This window comes from Agelaius phoeniceus, chromosome 1 (assembly GCF_051311805.1).
Source record: "Agelaius phoeniceus isolate bAgePho1 chromosome 1, bAgePho1.hap1, whole genome shotgun sequence".
Taxonomy (NCBI): Eukaryota; Metazoa; Chordata; class Aves; order Passeriformes; family Icteridae; genus Agelaius; species Agelaius phoeniceus.
The window spans coordinates 43,109,854-43,129,946 of record NC_135265.1 but is presented as its reverse complement, the minus strand read 5'-3'; the positions used below and the strand labels follow the sequence as shown (position 1 = coordinate 43,129,946).

Genomic DNA, 20,093 nt, shown 5'->3' with positions numbered 1-20,093 from the left:
CGGGAGATGTACTGCACAAATTGTCACTGCTTGTGTGACAGGAATCCAAGCCATGCAGGATAGGGTTCACTCTGTGACAGTCAAAGGAAGTGCTCTTTGCAGAAGAGATCCCTGGTAAGATTTAAGCTCAAGCCACAGCTGTAGCAGAAAGTATAAGGAAAGATGGTGCTGAGCATGGATTCAGTAAGGGACAGATCAAAGTAGCTTCTCCTCTCTTTGCAACACAGCCCTTGACTGTACCAAGGGATTTTGCTGTCTCTTGTGAATTGAGTGAAAACATTCTGTATTTATATACACTGGTGACACTGTTTGTACCTGGTTTGCCTGTACATACCTGTGATTATAAAATAACCTGTGGGCTGCCCATTAAAATAATGCCTCCAACTAACAGCTTCAGATCAACACCATAGATTGAAAATTAGAGAAAATAATACACAATGGAGACAAGTATCAATTTTTACCTTTTAAAAATCACCCTCTCAATACATTTTCAACTATATCAGCTCTTTAGATGATGGGAGAAGGTACAGAATTAGGTATTTGAAAGGGTCAGAAGTAGCAGTCCATGAAATCACCTTTACAAAGTTCTCTGTGATGAAAGTGTGAAAAACATTTGCAGAAGGACTACTCTAACACACCAAAAGCATGTGCTACAGTTATGTATTTACAACACAATTAAGTATTAATACACACTATTGAATTTAAACAAAATGTACACACATTAGCTACTTTTTTTTCTTTTTATGTTATCCAGACAAGCAATTAACATCTCATTTTGAAATAAAAATTAATCAATATGGCAAGAACTTGACTATTTGCCATGAGTTTTACCGAAATGGCAAATATATATCAGAGTGCTATTTCTCATACCACAGAAGTGTGAGTATTGAAGGCAGCACCAGGAGGCAGAGATTTTTTCAAAATCAAAAATAAACAAAAGCCCAGTGGCTGTGTAGGCAACATGCCCTAGTGAAGACTTGTTCTTAGAATCACCATAATCAGGCTGTGCAGCATGTGCAAAGACTCAATTGTGGTACAGGTGTCATCACTAGCAGCATGCAGACATGAACTCACTTCTAAATTTTTTCCTCTTTTTCAGGAATTCTGTGGGTTCCTACTCTTATGGTCTCCAGTTACACCTCAGAAAGAGCACTTCCTGTAGACAGGATGACAGAGATCTTCTTGGGAAGACTGCTGGTAGTGGTATAATCAGTAATAGCTAAACACCTAAAATTTGCCTGAAATCATCATCTCCAAAAAGTTGAGATGTATCCTACTAACTGTCTTCCTGCTCACAGATAAAGTTTTCCAGAGTCAAGTTTAATTATTTCAAATAAACTAGCATTTCCTGTTAAAGTCCATTGTTCTCACTGGGATCTTTTGAGGTGGCATAGGGAAAAGGATATTTAAAATGCAATAGGTGTGTAGGAGTCCACGGCTGCTTGCTATACAAATACTGTATTTTTTATCATCAAATTCTCTTCAATTCTATAAAGACAATCCCATTATCAAAGCATGGTAAGTGTGACCAGGTGGAATTCTTTTCTTTTGAAGGAATTTTAACATGAGAAGAGATTTAATTTTTACTTCTCATCTAGTTCTTCACCTTCTCAGTAACAGGTACAACCACATTTAGAAGTCTGTAACTAGAGACACATGAGTGCCCTGTAAGAGGCTGTTACCAGAGTTCCTGAGATCAAATCTCACTGTGCACTTTACCCTCATTTGTATGGGAAGTGGAACAGCCTCTTGCCTTGCATTCAAACTAGTACACACATAATTGGGAACCCCACTGGGTTCTGAAACTGTGAAAGCCTCATGTAGCTGCAGCAGTCTTACAGTAAGAACAATTTTAACCCAGTTTTTATCCTATCCCCTTACTCCAGGTTTCCTTGTTGAGATCATATTTTGTCAGTGACCTGGGATATCAGGCAAAATGAGAGTACTGAACTGACTGATGTTCATTCCATCATCAGGCTCTAGGTCAGGATGTGAAAAAAAGGTAAAATGGGGTTATCTTTCCAGAGAGATTCAGCTGTTATGGAAACATAACCTGATGCGCAATTTTACCCCAAGCAACAGCCACAGAGTTGGCTGAAACAGAAAGTTACACCTGCTGGAAAGTTGGTCCATTATTTGTTTCTGTTCCTATTAAGAGCATGCAAAAGTACCATCTACCATCTCAATATGCCTATTAAATAGTTTATATTTATACTGTTAGCTCTCAAGGGTCCCATAGTTCAATGCTGAACTTATTCCAAACCAGATAAACTTGTTGACATCTCACCTTCAGCTGAAAAGTAGCAAATGAGGAGACACAAATCTCCTTCCCAAATTTGTTTTTACTTTTCCTTTCTTCAAAGAACACAATTTATTTTTGTTCTGCTAACACTTTACTATTGAAAGAAATTTTCATTAACATGCTCTCCAGCAAGCTCCTAGATTAAAGGAATTCATGTTTAAAATACCCTGTCAAAACTATGTTTGAGCATAGTCTGTTCTATGACTGGGTGCAAGTCTTTCTATGCTTAAAAAAACTGCTACGAAAATACAATGAATCTTACTTGCATTATATCCTGCTGCTACCAAACATAAGCAAATGTTATATTGACATGTCTGAAAGTGTTCTTCCTATTCCACAGGAAAAAAATTGAATTTGTGAAGTTGAAGTAACAGGTTTGCCCTCTCAAAAAAACCTACAGCAACCAAGAATGATTAGCAATGCTTGTATTTTAACATCAGCTGTGAGTTATATCTGATTACACAAATCTGTAGAGTCAAAGAAAAAAGTGCAGCCGCATATTTCTTCAGAAAGAAATGAGGCTTTTTTAAAAATATTTTTTTTCTTTAGAAACAATGCTATTTTCAAGGATTTTTTGGTGGGAGAGTGCTGTCAAAACATAAAACAAGTAGTTTATTTACTTGTATTCTGTTTTAACCTAAATTCAATGTTTGAGCCCAAATTTCTTCAGCCTTTCCTACAGGCTGTTTTGCAAATCTTAGATTATTTGAATGAAATCTTTTCATGTCAGCTACTTGCCCTTCCTCCTGTCTGACTGCAGCCTTGTGTTTGTTCAGCATTGCCAGCAAGCATGGCACAAGCTTCAGCGGTGTTTTGAGGGCAGTCCTGAAACTACAGGTCCCTCTAAATTCTGCTAATTATAGCATCAAATAAGGCAGAATCCAGGAGTTTGGTTCAGACTCAGAAAAAACTGTCTTCAGTTCCCATTTTGCATGATAAATAAACAGGATGTTAAGAACTAATGACTTATGCTCTTCCAATGTTAGACAGTTAAAAACAAAGATCCTGTTCTCTTCCTTCCCCCACAAAAAGAGAAGGCTCCTTTCTGAGGCTCACTGATAAGTGAAGCAGCTCTTGGCCCATCACCTCCACAGTCATATTTTGAGACACATGATATGCTAGCACACAGAAAATCTCTGCAACAAAAACAGCTTGAAGAGGTGCAAGGAGAATGCACAAATGTCACACAGTACAGAAGACCCTTAAGTCAGCAATACTTCTGTTTTGATCTGAGCTAAAGGAAGCTGCTCTCAGAGAGGCTACACACTCTAACAGGCCAGCACAGAGTATTCCTGCTGGAAAGGATGTGATTAGTGCTAGTGGGTACTATTCCCAGGGGAAATGGCAAGGTTCAGCAACTGCAGTCAGAAACCAGAAACCTTGCCATTAGTAAAGCTGCTGCAGTGTAGTGAATTGCAGTGATAAGGCACTGAAATTACTTGAATCAGGTTTTCACCGAGACAACAGCAACTTTCACATACCAAAATACCTGCAGAGGGAGGGACGAAGGGGTTAAACTTTCCATATGACTGCACCTAGGTGAACAGACACCTGTTTCTTTCTGTCATTGTCTCACTATCCTTTTCAAAAAGAAGCTTGTAAACACACTGTCATGTTTTGAAGAAGCCTCTGGTCAGTGATGATGATGATGATGGTGCAGAGATCAGTCACAGTATTCCTAATTTCCTGCATTTCCTTGAGAGGGAACTGAGACACAAGACCCATTTTCAGGAAAAGGTTGACATTGCTGGAGAAATCCTAGTGAATGCTGCACCTACTGTTGCTTAAAAAAACTTGTTATTCTGCTGGAAATCATTAGCAAGGAACAATACTGACATACAAACACCTGGACATCACTCTAAAGCAAGTGAAGCAATTGTTTATGGATATCCAGACCATAGCACTGCCATTAAGCAATTGCATATGGATGGTACAACTGCCAAGGGAGATACTGTATGAAAGAGCAAAAGGTCTTAACTGCATTGCTTTATCACTCTCTGAACAGAAATACACCAGGGAGGATAAAGGAGGCCTCTTTTCATGGCTGCTGTTCACTAAGCCTGACCCTTTTCATTACTGCCAGTTGAGGAAGGGTGACAGCTGTCAATCAGCTGACTGGGCCCTTCACTCATGAGCCTGTTATCTGTCTGGAGTCGCTTTCTGGTGGAATATTTACAGATGGACACCAGATACCTAACAGATGGACTTGCTTCTTCAGAGGAAGCATTGAAAGGCTTCACATATCAGAAGGAAAAGGCATTCCTGTTAAAAGATACTGCCCACTGATGGCTAGAACACTAAGGAAGGAGTCAAGAGCACAGGGATGACAGGATATTTATAGATTAGGTCCCCTTAGAGGTAAGGGACGGGTATGAAACTGGGAAGGGATGCACAGAGCAAAAAATCCTCCGTATCTGCATTTCTGCTCCAGCTTAAGGACAGTTTTTGTCCTCTATAGTTACTCTGAAAAAGCCAATTCTTGCATGAAAATGTATTTCTCTATTGTTGCCATCAGGGCTATGTTTATCTTCCTCAGAGACTGGTGCAGGAGATGCCATAAGGAAAACATCTTTACCTGATTTATGTAATTCAGGTGTTTTAATGCAGAAGTACCACAAAAAATGAGCATTTTCATATCAACGAGCTTGTGCTTTCAGACCTGGTATTGATGCTGTGTAAGTAGTTGCACTTTCTGAAAAGATAGGCATTCCCCATCAATGTCAATCAGTGTTAACACTCTATCCTTCCTTGAAAAATATTAACTAGCTATACATTATCTTGGAGTTGATACTATCTGTACTTCATGATCAGAAAATAATTGCATAAATAATATTTTTTTTTTCCAATTGAGCTATCTTTTGTCTGGGTCTAGTTTCAGTGCAGAAAAAAGATACATATTTAATGTTTGCCTCAGTTGGAAGAAGGTAATACTAGGAAGATCTCCTAATACCTGAAAACATGACCATAATCTAGTCCATAAAATGAAAATTATGCTGTTTCATCTGTGGTTGTCTTGTGTTTCTGGAACTTAGACCTTTTATAAGGATATATGGCTGACCCAACTCCAACCAGGAGGGCTTTTTGTCTACTCATTAAGCTTTGATCTATCCAGAAGCTGAAGTATTTATTAGTGAAACTTTTACTGTCACTGCCCTGAAAATGCTAGATAGTGACCTCACACAAGTTTGACATCATTATTTCCATGTACAATGTATGCAGTGGTAATTCCTGAACCACTGGAGAACTAACTGACTGTTCCTATGCTGCCTGCAGGCACATCTATACTTAGGCTTCCCCAAAATAGGAACTAGACCAAAGAGCATGGCATGCTTCTGTGCTTGTAGCAAGTACAGGCACCAGAGCAGAGTACTGCAAAGATGCAGGGAGAGTCTCAGGCACCTCACTCCACTTCACCAAGTGGCTACTTCCCCAGGAAGGATCCTGATGGGCCCATCACCCTGGCAATACCCATTTCTAGTTGCCCATTATCCAGGCTTCCTTCCAGGCAATAAAGAACCTGACAACACTTAAGGGAGTGTGAAAGGAGTTGCTCCTGCTCTCCTTCCAAGAATCTTGATCCATAATCTCTTTAGTCCTCTACAATAAAGTTCACATTAATTTATTTTCTGGCCCTGCTTCCCCCAAAAATAGAGGCATTTTTTTTAATGGCCATTTTTCACCCTTCAAAGAAGGATTTTTTTAACAAGCTCTAATTTTGACTATTCATCTCTATTAGAGACCTGAGACACTCTAGTCTCTAAAATCCCTTTCAAATATACACTCAAGTCTTCAAATGGATTTGAACACAGAATAGTTACAGTCCCACTGCACCACGTTAAAAAGCAATTAGCTTGGCATTAATGAAAATGTAAAAGTTCTCCCACTGCCTAAAGTTAAGGATCCCAAACATAATCAATACAACTGTTCAAGCAGCTGTATTAGGAGATCTTCTCTCTATGCACTATATACAGAGCCCAATAATCTGTTTTGGCATCTCAGAGGTTTACAGTGTGGCATTGTTAATACCCTTCTAATAGCTACATCCCAAGACAGCAGTACTCCAAAAGATTATATGGTAAAACACAATGGAATGCATGTCTGGATAGCATCAAGAAAGGAATGTGATGCATACTTGCACAAATGTATACAAACTAGTTTCTCCATAACACTTGATCCCACAACATATTTACCCCAGATATTTATGCCTGTTGTTTTAAATACATATTTTGGGGGATTTTGTTGTTCTTATTTTTTGCTTCAAAATAAGATATACAGCATAAATTACCACGCTGACTCTCTGTAACAAGAGGAAGAAATAGAAAATGTGCTTCTCAATGAAATGTTTTGGTATCTTCTTGCAGTGCCAATGTACTACTTTTAAATACAGATATTTTTCACTCAAAAAACCACTAAACAACAAGGAAGAAGGTCCAAATATCTATAAATCTGTGGCATATATAGCACAGTATCAATCAGAGGAAATCTAAAAAGGTGATGGCATATACTTGCATTTACGCTACCTATCAAGGCACTTGAAACTCAGCCAATACTCTTCCTAGATCCTTTAGGAAGTCTGAAAGCACAGGTGAGAACTAGGCCAGGCTTCTGATTTTTGCTGAAATTCAGACTATTTGCTGCTGAATTAATGAAGTAACCCTGAAAAACTGGGAATCAGGCATATATCATTGTAGGAATGCACAGATGCTAGATAGGAGATGAAGACCTAACTGCTGACATGCACACTCACATTGAAAGAGACTGTATATATTCCAGCTGGAGCATTGTGACCAAAGGTGACTATATTCACTTGGCCTTAACATTCCAGTGGGTGACCTAGTTTTGCCTGTCTACAAAAGGAAAACAGAGAAAAACAGCTGAAATAGAAATGTAGTCCTGTTCCTTTTAATATTATCTAAGAACCCCATGAGATCCCTGGCCAGGTCCTGGTAACTTCATATCAACCTACTAGAAAGAAACAAAACAAAACTATCAGGCATTAGATACAACTGTAATTTGGATTTTGTTTGTTATGGCTGATTAAGAAAGACAGCACCGACCTCAATAGTGATGTGCTAGTATCACACAAAACTGTGGGATTTTAACTACAAAAGGCAGTGTATTGTTTGATTCAGTTTGTTCAGAATCAAGAGATTATTTTATGACATGCAGCTACAGTAGATGCTTCAAAAAGTGACCTTCCATTTTACACACATAATAAATAGTATAGAGGAGTTTACACACGTGCATGTCAAGCACAAAAAGAACATGTTCATGTAAAACCACCATTAGAAGTGTGAAAACATCTGAAATAGCCACAAATAGGGAAACCAGTCTCTGCAGCTCAGTGCTGGAGTTTTTATTCTTAGTTTGTTTTCTGATATGTAAGATAGCTTAGAAATCCCATCCCATCTAGCATTGTACAGTCAGAAACTCCTAAAGAATGCCACCACTGCAAAACCAGCTCTGTAGGATCTCTGTTATCCTACTGAGCTAATCCCATGCAACTCTTCATATCTTGTGATCTCCACCACTGACTCTATGGAATTATTGGTTAAAACGAAATTTTCAGTAAAACAATTCAGTTCCTTATTTTCCTAAATTGCTTTGGAATGTTTATAAAGTATATTGTAGAATATACACTTTTACACAATAAAATGAGACTACTGTATGGACAGTAAAATAAGACAACATTACTATTTCCTCACGTGTATATACTTCTCAACACAATTATTTCAAACATGTTCAGACTGTTTACAATTTCTGATTACTACTAGAGCCAAGTTAACTGTTTACTTGTGATGGTATTTCAGAAATGAAAGAAATTCTAGTGTTGTAATAACAAACACCTCTAGGAGTGGAAATGAGATTTCATAGAGCCTAATGTCCTTTAAAAGTGACAATATAAACAGAGTATGTTTGCACACACGAGGACAACAGACATCATAAGGTGCCACATTGCCAGTCACACCAGGAATTTCACGCTGCCTGAAAGGGCACATCATTTTCCTGGTGTGGATTTGCATATATTGGTGGGTTGGAAGGACAGACAAATATGTCAAAGCTCTCTGCTCTACTTCTTAAGTAATGATGGATTAAGAGAAAATGAAGCTGCATCTGAAATGCTCTTACCTGTTGTTTGAGCGCCTCTAAAGATTCAAATTCCAATTTGGCGAGTTTCATCTGGATATCTCTTGGTTTATCAGGAATTACAAACGCCATGATAAACTTTATTGCTAGTAGCAAGTGCTGTGAAAAAAAAGGAAAAAGAAAAAATGTTGTTTTATAGAGTTTGAATCATGGAGAAAACAGCATAATATTCCTAAATTTTAGTAATAGAGGTATAAACAATGATTTCTTGTGACACGTACAACACAGCTCACTATAACCACATTAAGCCTCAACTACTCCATATTTTTTCTGTTTGCAGTCATTCATAATTTGAATCTAAACACAGATAGTCTGCCTTATTTCCATAGTAATCCTATTTTCACTATATACTATAACATTCTAATTGAATTTTGTATTTGTGATTCCAGATAAAATAATAGCTTTTAAAATGTATTATTGGTGTACAGGAATTGAATATAGTATATACTGCGCCCAGTATATACAGTTTCAGAGTGAATTTTTTTACATGTATATAAATATATATATACACACAAATATAATCCTTAAAGAAGTGGCACACCCATGAACAGAAACTTTTCAGGAAATGGAGAAACATTCCATATATAAGATGTCAAATCAGTCATAATTTATTGCAAAATTAGAGACTGAGCAGTCTCTAAATTTCACTTAAATATGCACGATCTCACAAAACACAAATGCCAAACTGTCAAGTCAGTAGTTTTGTTTCTTCATTTATGTCAACTACAATCTAAATAATAAATCTTCTTCTATCAAGGCCCGAGCTGACAATATACTGCATATTTGTAAGCAGGAACTTGCTCCCAGCTGAGAAAGATAAAGCAACACTCAAATGTGCCTTATATGTTATATGTGCTTAACTTCAAGCACATGCTTACATCGCCTTGATACTCATGGAGATGCTTAAATTCAGGTAGCATATACAAAATACTTCCCAAATTCTCCCAAATTTTAAAATATAAAATGAAACAGAGCAGTGCTCCTCTCTGAAATACCATCTTGCTGAACTGTATGATCTTAATGGACTTGGGCACACAAATAACAACATAACAGACAAAAAAAATCCCTCAGATTATGGTATTACACAAGCAAGAAGCTAATGAAGATACTACAGGCTTCAAAGGAGCTGTGATGAAATTCTAAACAAGCTGATATATAAGAATTAAAGTAAAAAGTATGATTATGGTAACAAGAGACAAAGAGCCATACGTTTAAATATTTCTTAAAATGTATTGCAGAAATATAGTAGGTCAAAGAAAAATAACAAGGAATAATACCTTCTTTAAAGAGGTGAAAGAAAGGCTGAAAATTGATACAATGAACAAACAAAGACTAAAAGTTTAATGAATCAACTGGTATTGATTTGTGTGTAATGCAATGATTAATACCACATTATTAAAAAAATTATGTCAACAGTACAACATTCTCTCCCTCATTTAGATTTTCCTTTTCCCCTCTAGTTAATACTGTCTGCTACTAAGAAACCTTTTTTCCAAAAAAAAAAGATAGCAAATAATGTTGGTTTATGATAGAAACACATAGCAATAAAATATGGATCAGAGTCAGCTCTGGAGGAATTTCTTAAATGGAAAAAGGTAAAATCTTGAAAACAACAACTGATCAAGACAAACAATATTCCTATGCAGAAGTCATAAGTAATCACAGGTTGAAGGGGGAGTAACTAACTCACTGATAAAATTTTGATGTGTAAATGCAAAAATAAAGAGATCAAATTGGGAATTACTCAAAACTAAATAACAGAATGGGGCTAAAATCTTATGCTTAAGGCAGAATTAACAAAAATTGAGGTATCCAGAGAACGATATTTATCTGAAAAGTTACAATGAACAGTTAAAAAGAGACAGCATCACACAATGTCACTTCTAGATGCCTAAAGTCCTTTGCACTGGGGTTCATCTCACATTACTCAACCAAAAAAAAAAGTATTTTTGAAATCATATTAAGGAGTGAAAATCAAAGTTTGCAACTGTAATTATTCAAGCACTGCCTCTTGAGGAATTTTAAAAAACATGAGCCAAGTGAGTAACTTTACACAGAGACTTCAAAGTAGTTCCAAATTCAAACAGCTTTTTAAGAAAATACAACAAATAATTTCAAGGAAACGTAAATAATATTATGGAGGATAGAGACTGCCTAAGTTTTTCCCATTTCTAATACAGGTGAGGAAGGAATAGAAGAGACATCTAGGGAAATCAGAGCAAAACCCAACAAAACCACTGCGTTTAATCATGGAAAACATTGTATCTTTTAAAATAAATTTAGAAGAGCAACATGTTTTAAATTGCTTTACTATGTAATGACTTTTACTGCGGTTTACCTTGTCAGAAATTAGTTTTCATGCAAGCACTACTCAGCCAACAAACACAAGGATACAGTCTTAAACAAGAAGGCAGAACCTCTGACTCATCTTCAAGCCAGAGCGGGATCAGAAGTTGGAGTACAGATGAGGGAAGTCACTACTTTTGCCTGCCCCACTGTCATGTCTTTCCTAGGCATCCACTAAAAGCCATTGTTAAAAAAAAATAAAATTAAAAATTACAGGGTTAGGTAGACCTTTGGTTTACTCTTCTGAATGGCTTTTTAATGTTCTGTTCCCTCCCATGGAAACAAAACTTTACCAGTCATAAAGTGCCCAGACTTGGGGGATGTCCCTGTGTGCAAGACCTGCAACTTCAGAAAACACACTGGACTTAACACACTGCAGATTGAGCTCAAGCCCACCTCGTAACTCCCATGAACCTGAAAAAAGCCAGCAGATAAACAGCCTCCCTTGGATAACTTTTCCAGCTGTTCATATTGCAAATTTAGAATATTAATAAAACTGTCAAGGCAGAAATTATGAATCTGGGTCATGTGATGCATGAAACCTCTTGAAAAAAATGGATCTATTTTATTAACAGTTTATATTTCATTTTGAAATTGTAACTTGACAAAGGAAATGCAAGTAGTTATTCAAGAGAAACTGAAGGAAAAAGTAGGGAGTTGAGTAGTTAAGTTCATTATTTTAGTCACATTCCCATACTGATTTCTTAATCTTGTTTAGTGTAACTCCTGGAAGTCAGATCCACAAAAAGCAGATATCTGCTTTGAAAAAAGAAATGTCTAAGAAGTATGGTATAAATCACCAGAAGACAAGATTTACTTTCATTACATTAACACTAGTATGAATATGTTATAGAACCAAAATACTAAAGTTTATCCAAATTTGCTACACTAGCATGAATGTATTTGTTCAATATGAAAAATATCTTCATAGTGCTGGTTTTTTGGTTTGGATTTATTTTATTTTGGGTTTTTTTTTTTTGCTGAAACCAGGTTACAAACCCAATCATTATTTCTATCTGCAACCATTAAAAAGCAGTGAAAGGCAAGAACATGCCTTTCATGATTACAAGAGAACTATTCCACTGTGAGCAAAACCCAGGGTAACATTCCCACAAGCTGTAAGTTCTCCAATGCCAACAGCAAAGTCCCCTCTCATTTTGCAGTGTGCCAAGTGAACACACAAGCAGCACTGAACCTCTTCCCCCTGATAAATGCAGTGCCATCAAACTTGTGGTCCCGTGCCAGGTGCTTGGTGAGCCAGAAGAACTATTCTGTTCTGCAAAGCCACCAACAAGAGCAGAAGCAGCAGCTGTGTTTTGCAGCAGTGGGTCCCCAACCTCATCTCTTCCAAAAGAAAAACTGCCAATTAGGGTTAAATTCCTGAAATTATGAACAGTTAATTTGATTTCTATAGTGGATTTACCACAGCAATTCCTGACAAAATCTACTCAACTGAAGAAAAAAAAGAAAAACTAAAAAAACAGTAGCTGTGCTGCTGGTTAGCTGATAAAGTGCATTCCAAACATCAGCTTGGGGAGACATTAATAAAATTTTGCATCAAAAGTCTATTTTATAATCTACTACTTATAGAAACTTTCAATTAAAATCAGAAATCTGGACCTAGACTAGCCTAGAACCAGTCTATACTCTGAAGCAAGGTGGTCTCTGGTTACCAACTGCACAAGTGAAGAAGCCAACACCTGAGAACAGCTCCTCATTTGAACCTCTGTCCTCTGCTGGCCTTTGCCAAAGGAAAGTATTAGAGCAAAATCATGTTGTTGTCAGAGAAGGCAGGGAGATCATTAGTTTCCTTGCTAGGACTCCAGATCACAGTATTCTGACATTAAAATAAGCTCAGTTCAAACACTATGAACAGACAAAACAAAATAAAACAAAACAAAAACACAACCAAAAAAAAACCCAAAAAGCCGCCAAACCAAATTTTATCTTTTAGTGGCAACAGTTTTTAGTTTAGTGGGTCTTGCATGTTTCTGAGAGGAGCAAAAAACGCAGGAGGAAAGTGAAAAGCGATTCTGTCAGGGAAGCAATACAGGCAAAGAAAAATTTTCATAAAGCTCAGGAAGTTCAATTAAATTAAACTGTCTTTAATAGGTGTCAATAAATTTATGAGCAAACATTTCTGCAATATACATAAGAAGAAAGCATGACCAGACCTCCCTTCCCTCCTGTAGACTGAACTGGCTTCAACAGAGAGCCTTGCTAATGAGACAGAATTATCACAGTAAGGGACTTTAAAAAGGGCCTTTCTTCTGCTACTCCAAAAAATGCTGCTTTTAAAATCACATAAGCCATATATTATCATAGAATTTTTCTTTCAAAATTTCACTTCATCCAAAAACATGTCCAAAATCCTGGGAGAGGAGAGGGGAGAAATGACAAAAAAGTTATTATGTGTTGGATCTATTTCATGGTTTCTTCACCTCTCCCATTAATCTTCTCTTCCACAAACATCTACATGCACACACTCACAATCCTAACACCTGCCACAATCTGTAAGCTCCATCTACCCTATTTATTTATTTATTCCCAAAGCAGCATAGCCCATTTCTCCCTAATTTCAGCCTCCTCCCTGCTGAAACCCCAGGGAAACACTAGGACTGAAGTGCAGCCTTCCTGCCTCAGATCCAATGCCTTTTGCCACTCCAGCACAGTGAAATGTGCCTCAGTTCTCAACTGGAGTATGCTCAGTACAGGTGAAAAGTTCATGTGCTTACACCTGATGTGCTTCTTTAAGACATTATAAAGCACATAAACCAAGGATGTTTCAGAAGCTTGTATCTTTGCCAAGCTGGGACAGTTTCTAATAGGAGCATCCCAAAGCACATTCTTTAGACCAGAGTGAAACCTCAGTCAGCCTGCACACTGCTACCTCAGAGCACAAATACAATGCCTCAACACAACAATAATCTGATTTTTATATATTTATAAATGGCCTATCTTTATTTCTTTACCTATAGATCTTCAACTTTCATAAAAGGTGCAAGGCATTAGTTTCAGCCTGTCCCATTAAAGTGTGGCTGAGGCAGATGCAAGTGAGCAGACGCTTATTACAAAACGTGTTGGGCAGAGTGAGCAGACAGCATTATCCGGTCCATTTATCATCTGTAACAGAGCATCCCTTTCCTCCCCTCACATCCTGAGCACACACACACACACACAGGCTGCCCAAGGAAACCTGGCAGCTCCATTTCTGCCAGAGCATTTCACAGACTGTCAGAAGGGCAGGAGCAGATCACCCATCTTCTGTTGACCGCACCAGCACATTTGAAACCTGGACACGCTCAATGGAATGCTTAAACTTATGTTTAGTTTTAAGCATATCTATGAATATACTTAAGTTCAGAAAAACATTTAAGCCTGAAAATGCCCAAGTCATTTACTGAATCTGGATCTTAAAACTGAATGGCTGAATCACAGTGCTTTCTTTTTTTCCTGGAGGTGGCTGAATGCAACATGTATTAAATTAATGAGTTTGAAAGGAAAAATGCCAGCTTGCACGGTGTCTTCTTGCATTTACACTTCAGAAACTGTTTTAGGTAGTGCAGAAATCCTGGTCTGTATTTTTACTACCAATCCACTGTAAAACGTCACAAGTAGAAATCTATGCTGAAAAAGATACCAGGTTTAATATGCAGTTCTGAGGTGTATTTCAAAGTAAAAAGTATCAAACTGCATCATGAGAATCTGGGCTCATTTTACCAGCTCTGGTCTCTAGAAGCACTGAAACACACCTCTTTCCAGATAAGTCTGTCTTATGCCTTAAAACTAATTAAATGGTTTCTCTCAGAAGAAGCAAATTTATTTGCTGAATACTACAATTGCTTTATATACTATCAAAATGGAAAAAAAAAAAAAAGAAGAAGATATGTCCAGACCAGCACTGCTGAGCAAGAGACTAACAAATAAGACAACAAGAAAGGGGTTTTTTTAAGTAAACAAAAAAAGAAAAAGTTAAGATAATCTCTAAGGAAACCGATTCTCTGCTCATGTTTCCAGGAAGCAACTGCAGAAGCAATGAGTTAAGCAAAGCAAAAAATAAAATACTGCAAACATCATCTCCTAGTGAGGAAACCGGTCTTTTCTACCCTTACATATTTTTGTACTCTCCTTCTGTTTTCAAGAAGAACTCTAGAAGACTGGTAGGAAAGCAAGCACAGCAAGCCAGTCCTATTTCTGGAATTTAGTCCTGCTCTTAGAAAGCCCTAGAAAGTACTTAAATTATAATATTAAAATTATATAATATATCTAAATTAAATAGATATAAATTAAAACATGTCAATTAAATAAACAAATATTTATTAAATCAGGGGAAGTCAAATAAATATTCTATCAAGAGATATACTAATAAGCTCAAAAGCACAAGTAATCTGGTCAGTTACATAACTGTGAGTATTTTTCTGTCTTACAGCACCATCATGCTTTCTAGTAATTCAATATTTTCTTTAAAAACAAATTTTCTAATTGTTTATAACTTATTTTTACTAGTGTTTAAATCACAGCTGTTACATATCATATTCAGCCAGTAATGAACTAAAGCATTATCAGGTTTTATTAGACTTTTGGAAAAGATTTAGAAGCCCAACTGTTCTCTGTAATTTCCTCCAACAATAACAATTAAGATGGGAGGCAGCCCAAAATCTATAGAAATTTTGTCACCAACTTACCTGGAACTGGAAAAAACCCATTAGTTAATTATTTCTCACCATGTACATATCTGTTCAAGGCTTTTACAGATTTTTTACACTGGGATTTTAAGTATACCTTCAAGACTGAAGTATGAAAAAAGGAGGGCCAAGCGCTAGTAGAGAGGGTGTTATATACCAAGCCATACATACATACCCAAGTAGCATTTCCCCCTCTCTCCAAGGAAATTGCAATTTTTTGTATCTATCACTACAAATTAAGGATTCAGCATGTTCTAGAAACACTTGCTGAAAGAAAAAATTCTAAATAAAAGGTCTTCTGGTATCACTCTTCCACAGAGACTCCTAATTGACTGAAGCTTGGGAAAAAGCAGTTGACCTAATAATCTTGTTGTATAAACACAGCACATTCTGTGACACAAAATATTTTATGATACAGCACACTTGCAAAACTGTCTGTATAAAAGCCTCTATAAAACTCAAGTATACACAAATGAGTGTTTCAGACATGCTACAGGAACAAGATTTTTCTCACATTCATTTAATCCTGTAGTCAATTCAGAAGACATGAAAAAAATCACTGTAGGTGTAAATTTGTCTTGGAGGTTGTAAGTATCTGCTAATGGTTAATTTTACAGTAACCCAACAGTCTTCAAACTAGCATGATAATACACCCCTCTCTATGTTACCATTAGGTAATCCTGAAATGTTTTTGCACAATGCTTATCTCAATTTATGGCCAGCGTTTAATAGGAACTGGGATGAGAGTTGCCAAAAGCCAAATTAGCTAATGCTGAATGTAATGAACAGCAGAGCTTTGATCATGCTCTGAAATAAATTCTAAGTGAAAAGTGGAAAGAAAGATGCCCATGGAATTAAAATTGACAGTATGATTAATACAAGCCATATGAAGGTGCCTCTTAGCTGATTGCTAACGTTACAGATTGGCTTCCACACTGACAGGTATAGTTTACTGTCAAAATGCCCTAATGCTCCACATCAGAGAAGGGGGGGAAAATTGCCATTTTCTATTAATCTGCAAAACTTATACTTCTTCCTACATTTAAGTCATACATTTTTCTCTGTGAAAAGAGATACAAGGAAATTATGGCATGAGTCATTGTACTTATGCATTGTAAGGAATTCTGTTCACCAGGGCTCAAAAATTCCTCCTTGGTGACCAAACTAGATGACCCATGATTAGTAAGGAGATATGAAGCACCGTTTCTGCCAGGGTTTTAAAACTGTTAGTTCAGTGATAAACAGAATTTGTCACCTACTGCAAATATCACAGATTTTAGGAACTCTTTGTTCCTGCCTCAACCAAACCTCATTTGTCCTAGTCCAAGCTGAAGTGAACACAGCTCCAAATGAGCTGTGGACAGATTCAGCAAAGATATCAAAATGTACACATATGAAAGCAAATCCACTATACTTCAACAAGCCTTACAGATGGTTTTCCCAAAAATGTGGGGTGGTTCTGGAGACTGAAAGACAATTAGACTTATCTTTTTTTTTCCCCCCAGTTTGAAAACTGGTGATAAATGGGTGATGGAAAAGGTGATGTAGCATCTACATTAGAATTTAAGCTATCTTAAACATTGAAATTTATGTTCTGTCACCTTGACAGCAAGAAACAAAAATGGTAACTGGTGTTTAGTTTTAAGGGCGAAATCTCAGCCAGTCATTCTTCAAGATGATACACACTTTATCTTTTAACTTTAACTGTGAATAACAAGTTCTCCAACTAGATGCATTGCATTATATTTACAGCCATTTGCTTATTTCTCTCACAACTCCCTGGCTGTAGACTTAGGATGCTTTCAAGACTGATTCACAAGAACATTCATCCTAGTGAAAAATCTCTTTGCCTTACAACACCAAGATAAATAAAGAACCATAACTGAATAAACATGTTTTAAACAAAACATAGTGTTTCACCACACTGCCAAAGCATCTTCACTGAATGAGTTAAGATTTTACTGTAATGCACAGCTTTCTTCCTACTGTATTCACCCTGTTCTAAGTGGTTTGCTTTGCTCTACTTCTGTTTGAAGTTGTAAGTAAATTCTGTAGGACAAGGCACATTTTTTAATCTGGACCAAAAGGTGACTCATGCAATGTTAAATAATAAACAAAATGTCACAGGCATGACTCATCAGAGAATAAACCAACGGTATTGCAATATATCACACTCTAACCTGCAGATTAATTGTCGTCTCTATTCCTGTGCAGCGTTAATCAAAATGAATTAACTGAAAAGGGTCCAATAAAACTAGCTAATCTGAAACAATTGTGGAGGGAAAAATCACAACTGACTATTTTTTCATATTGGGAACTCATCACCTGCATTTCTTCCTGTAAAAACTAAGGGGTTTTTTTGTCAAAACTATGCAAAGTCAAATAATCCTTTGCTTTTCTATAAAGGTCAGGAAGAAAGCTTTCCATTCAACTGGAGTATTTTATTAAACATTGCAGCAGGTGTTTGGATATGCTGCCAACTCCTAAAAAGCTTTCATTAAAACGGTATCTTAAAAAAAAATAAAGACCTATCCATCCTCCTCAAGCCCTCTTTATCTGTCTTTTCTCTGGATGGGTATTCACAAAATTACACACCATTTTCTCTGGTTTAGAACACCATTACCTGCCCTAGCTATAAAAAGAGTTCTTCATCAAAGCTGCTGGAAGCTAGCCATGCAATTCTCACATCAGCTTTTATGGCCACAGCAGATCCCTGCAACAGAGTACAGCCCAGAGTTTAGCCTTAGCTGCTAACCTGCTTCAGCTTCTTGGGAACATAATTGGTTTGTTCCAGCTGACAAAAAGGGAATCTTTAACTGTGTGCCAAATTCACTTTTGAGACAAAATCCTGCAGTTAATGCTGAACTCTTTGTGTCATCTGCAAGTAATGGAGTTTTGCAGCAATAACACACCTCCTAACTTTATGCACTCACATAAAAACAGCCTAAGAAACACTTCCAGAACAGCTTATGTCTTTAAGGAATGCAAAGCCCTTGGAAAGGTGTATTCTTCACAAGAGAGGAAGAACAAGCCATGCTCTACACAGTGCATGCAGATTCAGTGATTCTATCAAGCCCTTCTGTCAGCTGAGAATGCGAGTCAAAATGTGAATCCCAGCACGAAGATTACAAAGCAGTAATTCCTATACCCTGGGATACACACAGCTCCATCAGTGCAGTACTGTTCTCCAAAAATATCAACATAACCCAACACTTACAGCTTGACAAATTCAGTGGGCATTTGTGACATCTCAAAAAAATCACATTTGAAACAGAAGAGGTTGTCAATTGAATTCTGATGTATATGGAGAAATAAATACCAGCAAATATGATAATACATCAACAAAGGCCTTTACTTACTAATTTAAGAGTTTTTTTTCTGAGACTTGGTTGTTTGCCCTTTGGAACTACAGTCAGAACAGAAAGCCAACAGTTTAATCTCAGTGGTGTAAGAGCTTTGACAACATGTAGTGAGCACAACTTCTCATCTCCCTACAAACAGCAAGGCTGAAAGCAAAAAAAAAAAAAAAGATAAAAATTTTAAAAGCTCTAAAAGAGCTCTATTTACAGATTTAATTAGAATTTTAAGACCATTTGGAGAAAGACCAACTTGCAGCAAGGGCTCTGCATCACTTTGTTGCTATGAAACACTATCAGGAATAATCAGCCATAAAAACCTGCAGCTGACTCGTTCCATGGCAGAAATGATCTCAGCTGAGAAGGACACTTGCAATTTAAAATGAAGTAAATAGTAATTTAGTAATTTTGAACATGGATCTAAAATATACCTCAAGAATCTCAAACTGTTAACACTGAGATGTCAAACAAGATCCTGGACCTTAGTAACTAAATCTGAACCAGTCCTTGAGTAATTATGCACCAAGGAGAGACAGGTGGAAAACTGAGACACTTCACGCATGAATGTCAACAGAACTGACCCAGGCTGTCCTGAGATTCTGAACAGACCAGGGACTAAAAGAAGAAATCACCTCTACCTGTGGTAGTAGTAGAAGGTCTGCTACTAATAATTCAAAGAGGTAACACAATCCCAAAAAGAACATTATCTCAACTTCAAAACTCATTCTGGGAATGAGAGAAAGCTGTGAAGAGGCATTACCTTACTACAAGAGTAACTTCTGGCAATGGTGACTTGTGCTTGCTGTGAACTAGGACGATGGTGTTACAGAAGTATGTATCCCACAGACTTTGAGTTTTGAACCAGTCCTGGGTCTGCACACAGAGACTGATGAAAAGCAGGTATTTACTTCCTGAATCTGGGGACCATTTGTACTTACTGATTTGCCTTATGACCAGACTGAAAAGTAATACTCTTTCTTCTCTTAAGAAAATGGTGGAAATGAAACTATTCTACAGTGCCTTTCCCTCTGCATGCAGATGAAGCAACTTACTGCTTCTTTTTTGTGCTAAGTGTGGGTAAGGAGAGTTCTTCAGGACAAGTGAGAGAAACATACAGAAAAAGGCAAAAGCATGTACAAGAAATGTGAATGCACATTCCTGTACATGAAAGTACAGGACTGAGCAAAGCTGGTGCATCAGGGCAAGGTTTGCTGCAAAGAGAGCATGCCTTGGAATGGACTGTGATGCCCCAGCACT

The 20,093-nt window shown here is 37.1% G+C and overlaps 1 protein-coding gene across 3 annotated transcripts in view; it reads right to left on the bottom strand.

The window, feature by feature from the left end:
* Positions 1-20,093, bottom strand: part of ANO10 (anoctamin 10) — a 123,234-nt gene that overhangs the window by 34,151 nt on the left and 68,990 nt on the right. For all 3 annotated transcript variants that reach the window (XM_077177267.1, XM_077177260.1, XM_054635923.2), the window contains one exon: positions 8,432-8,548. In XM_077177267.1, the coding sequence (XP_077033382.1) occupies positions 8,432-8,548 (117 nt within the window). The remainder of the gene's footprint in view (positions 1-8,431; positions 8,549-20,093) is intronic.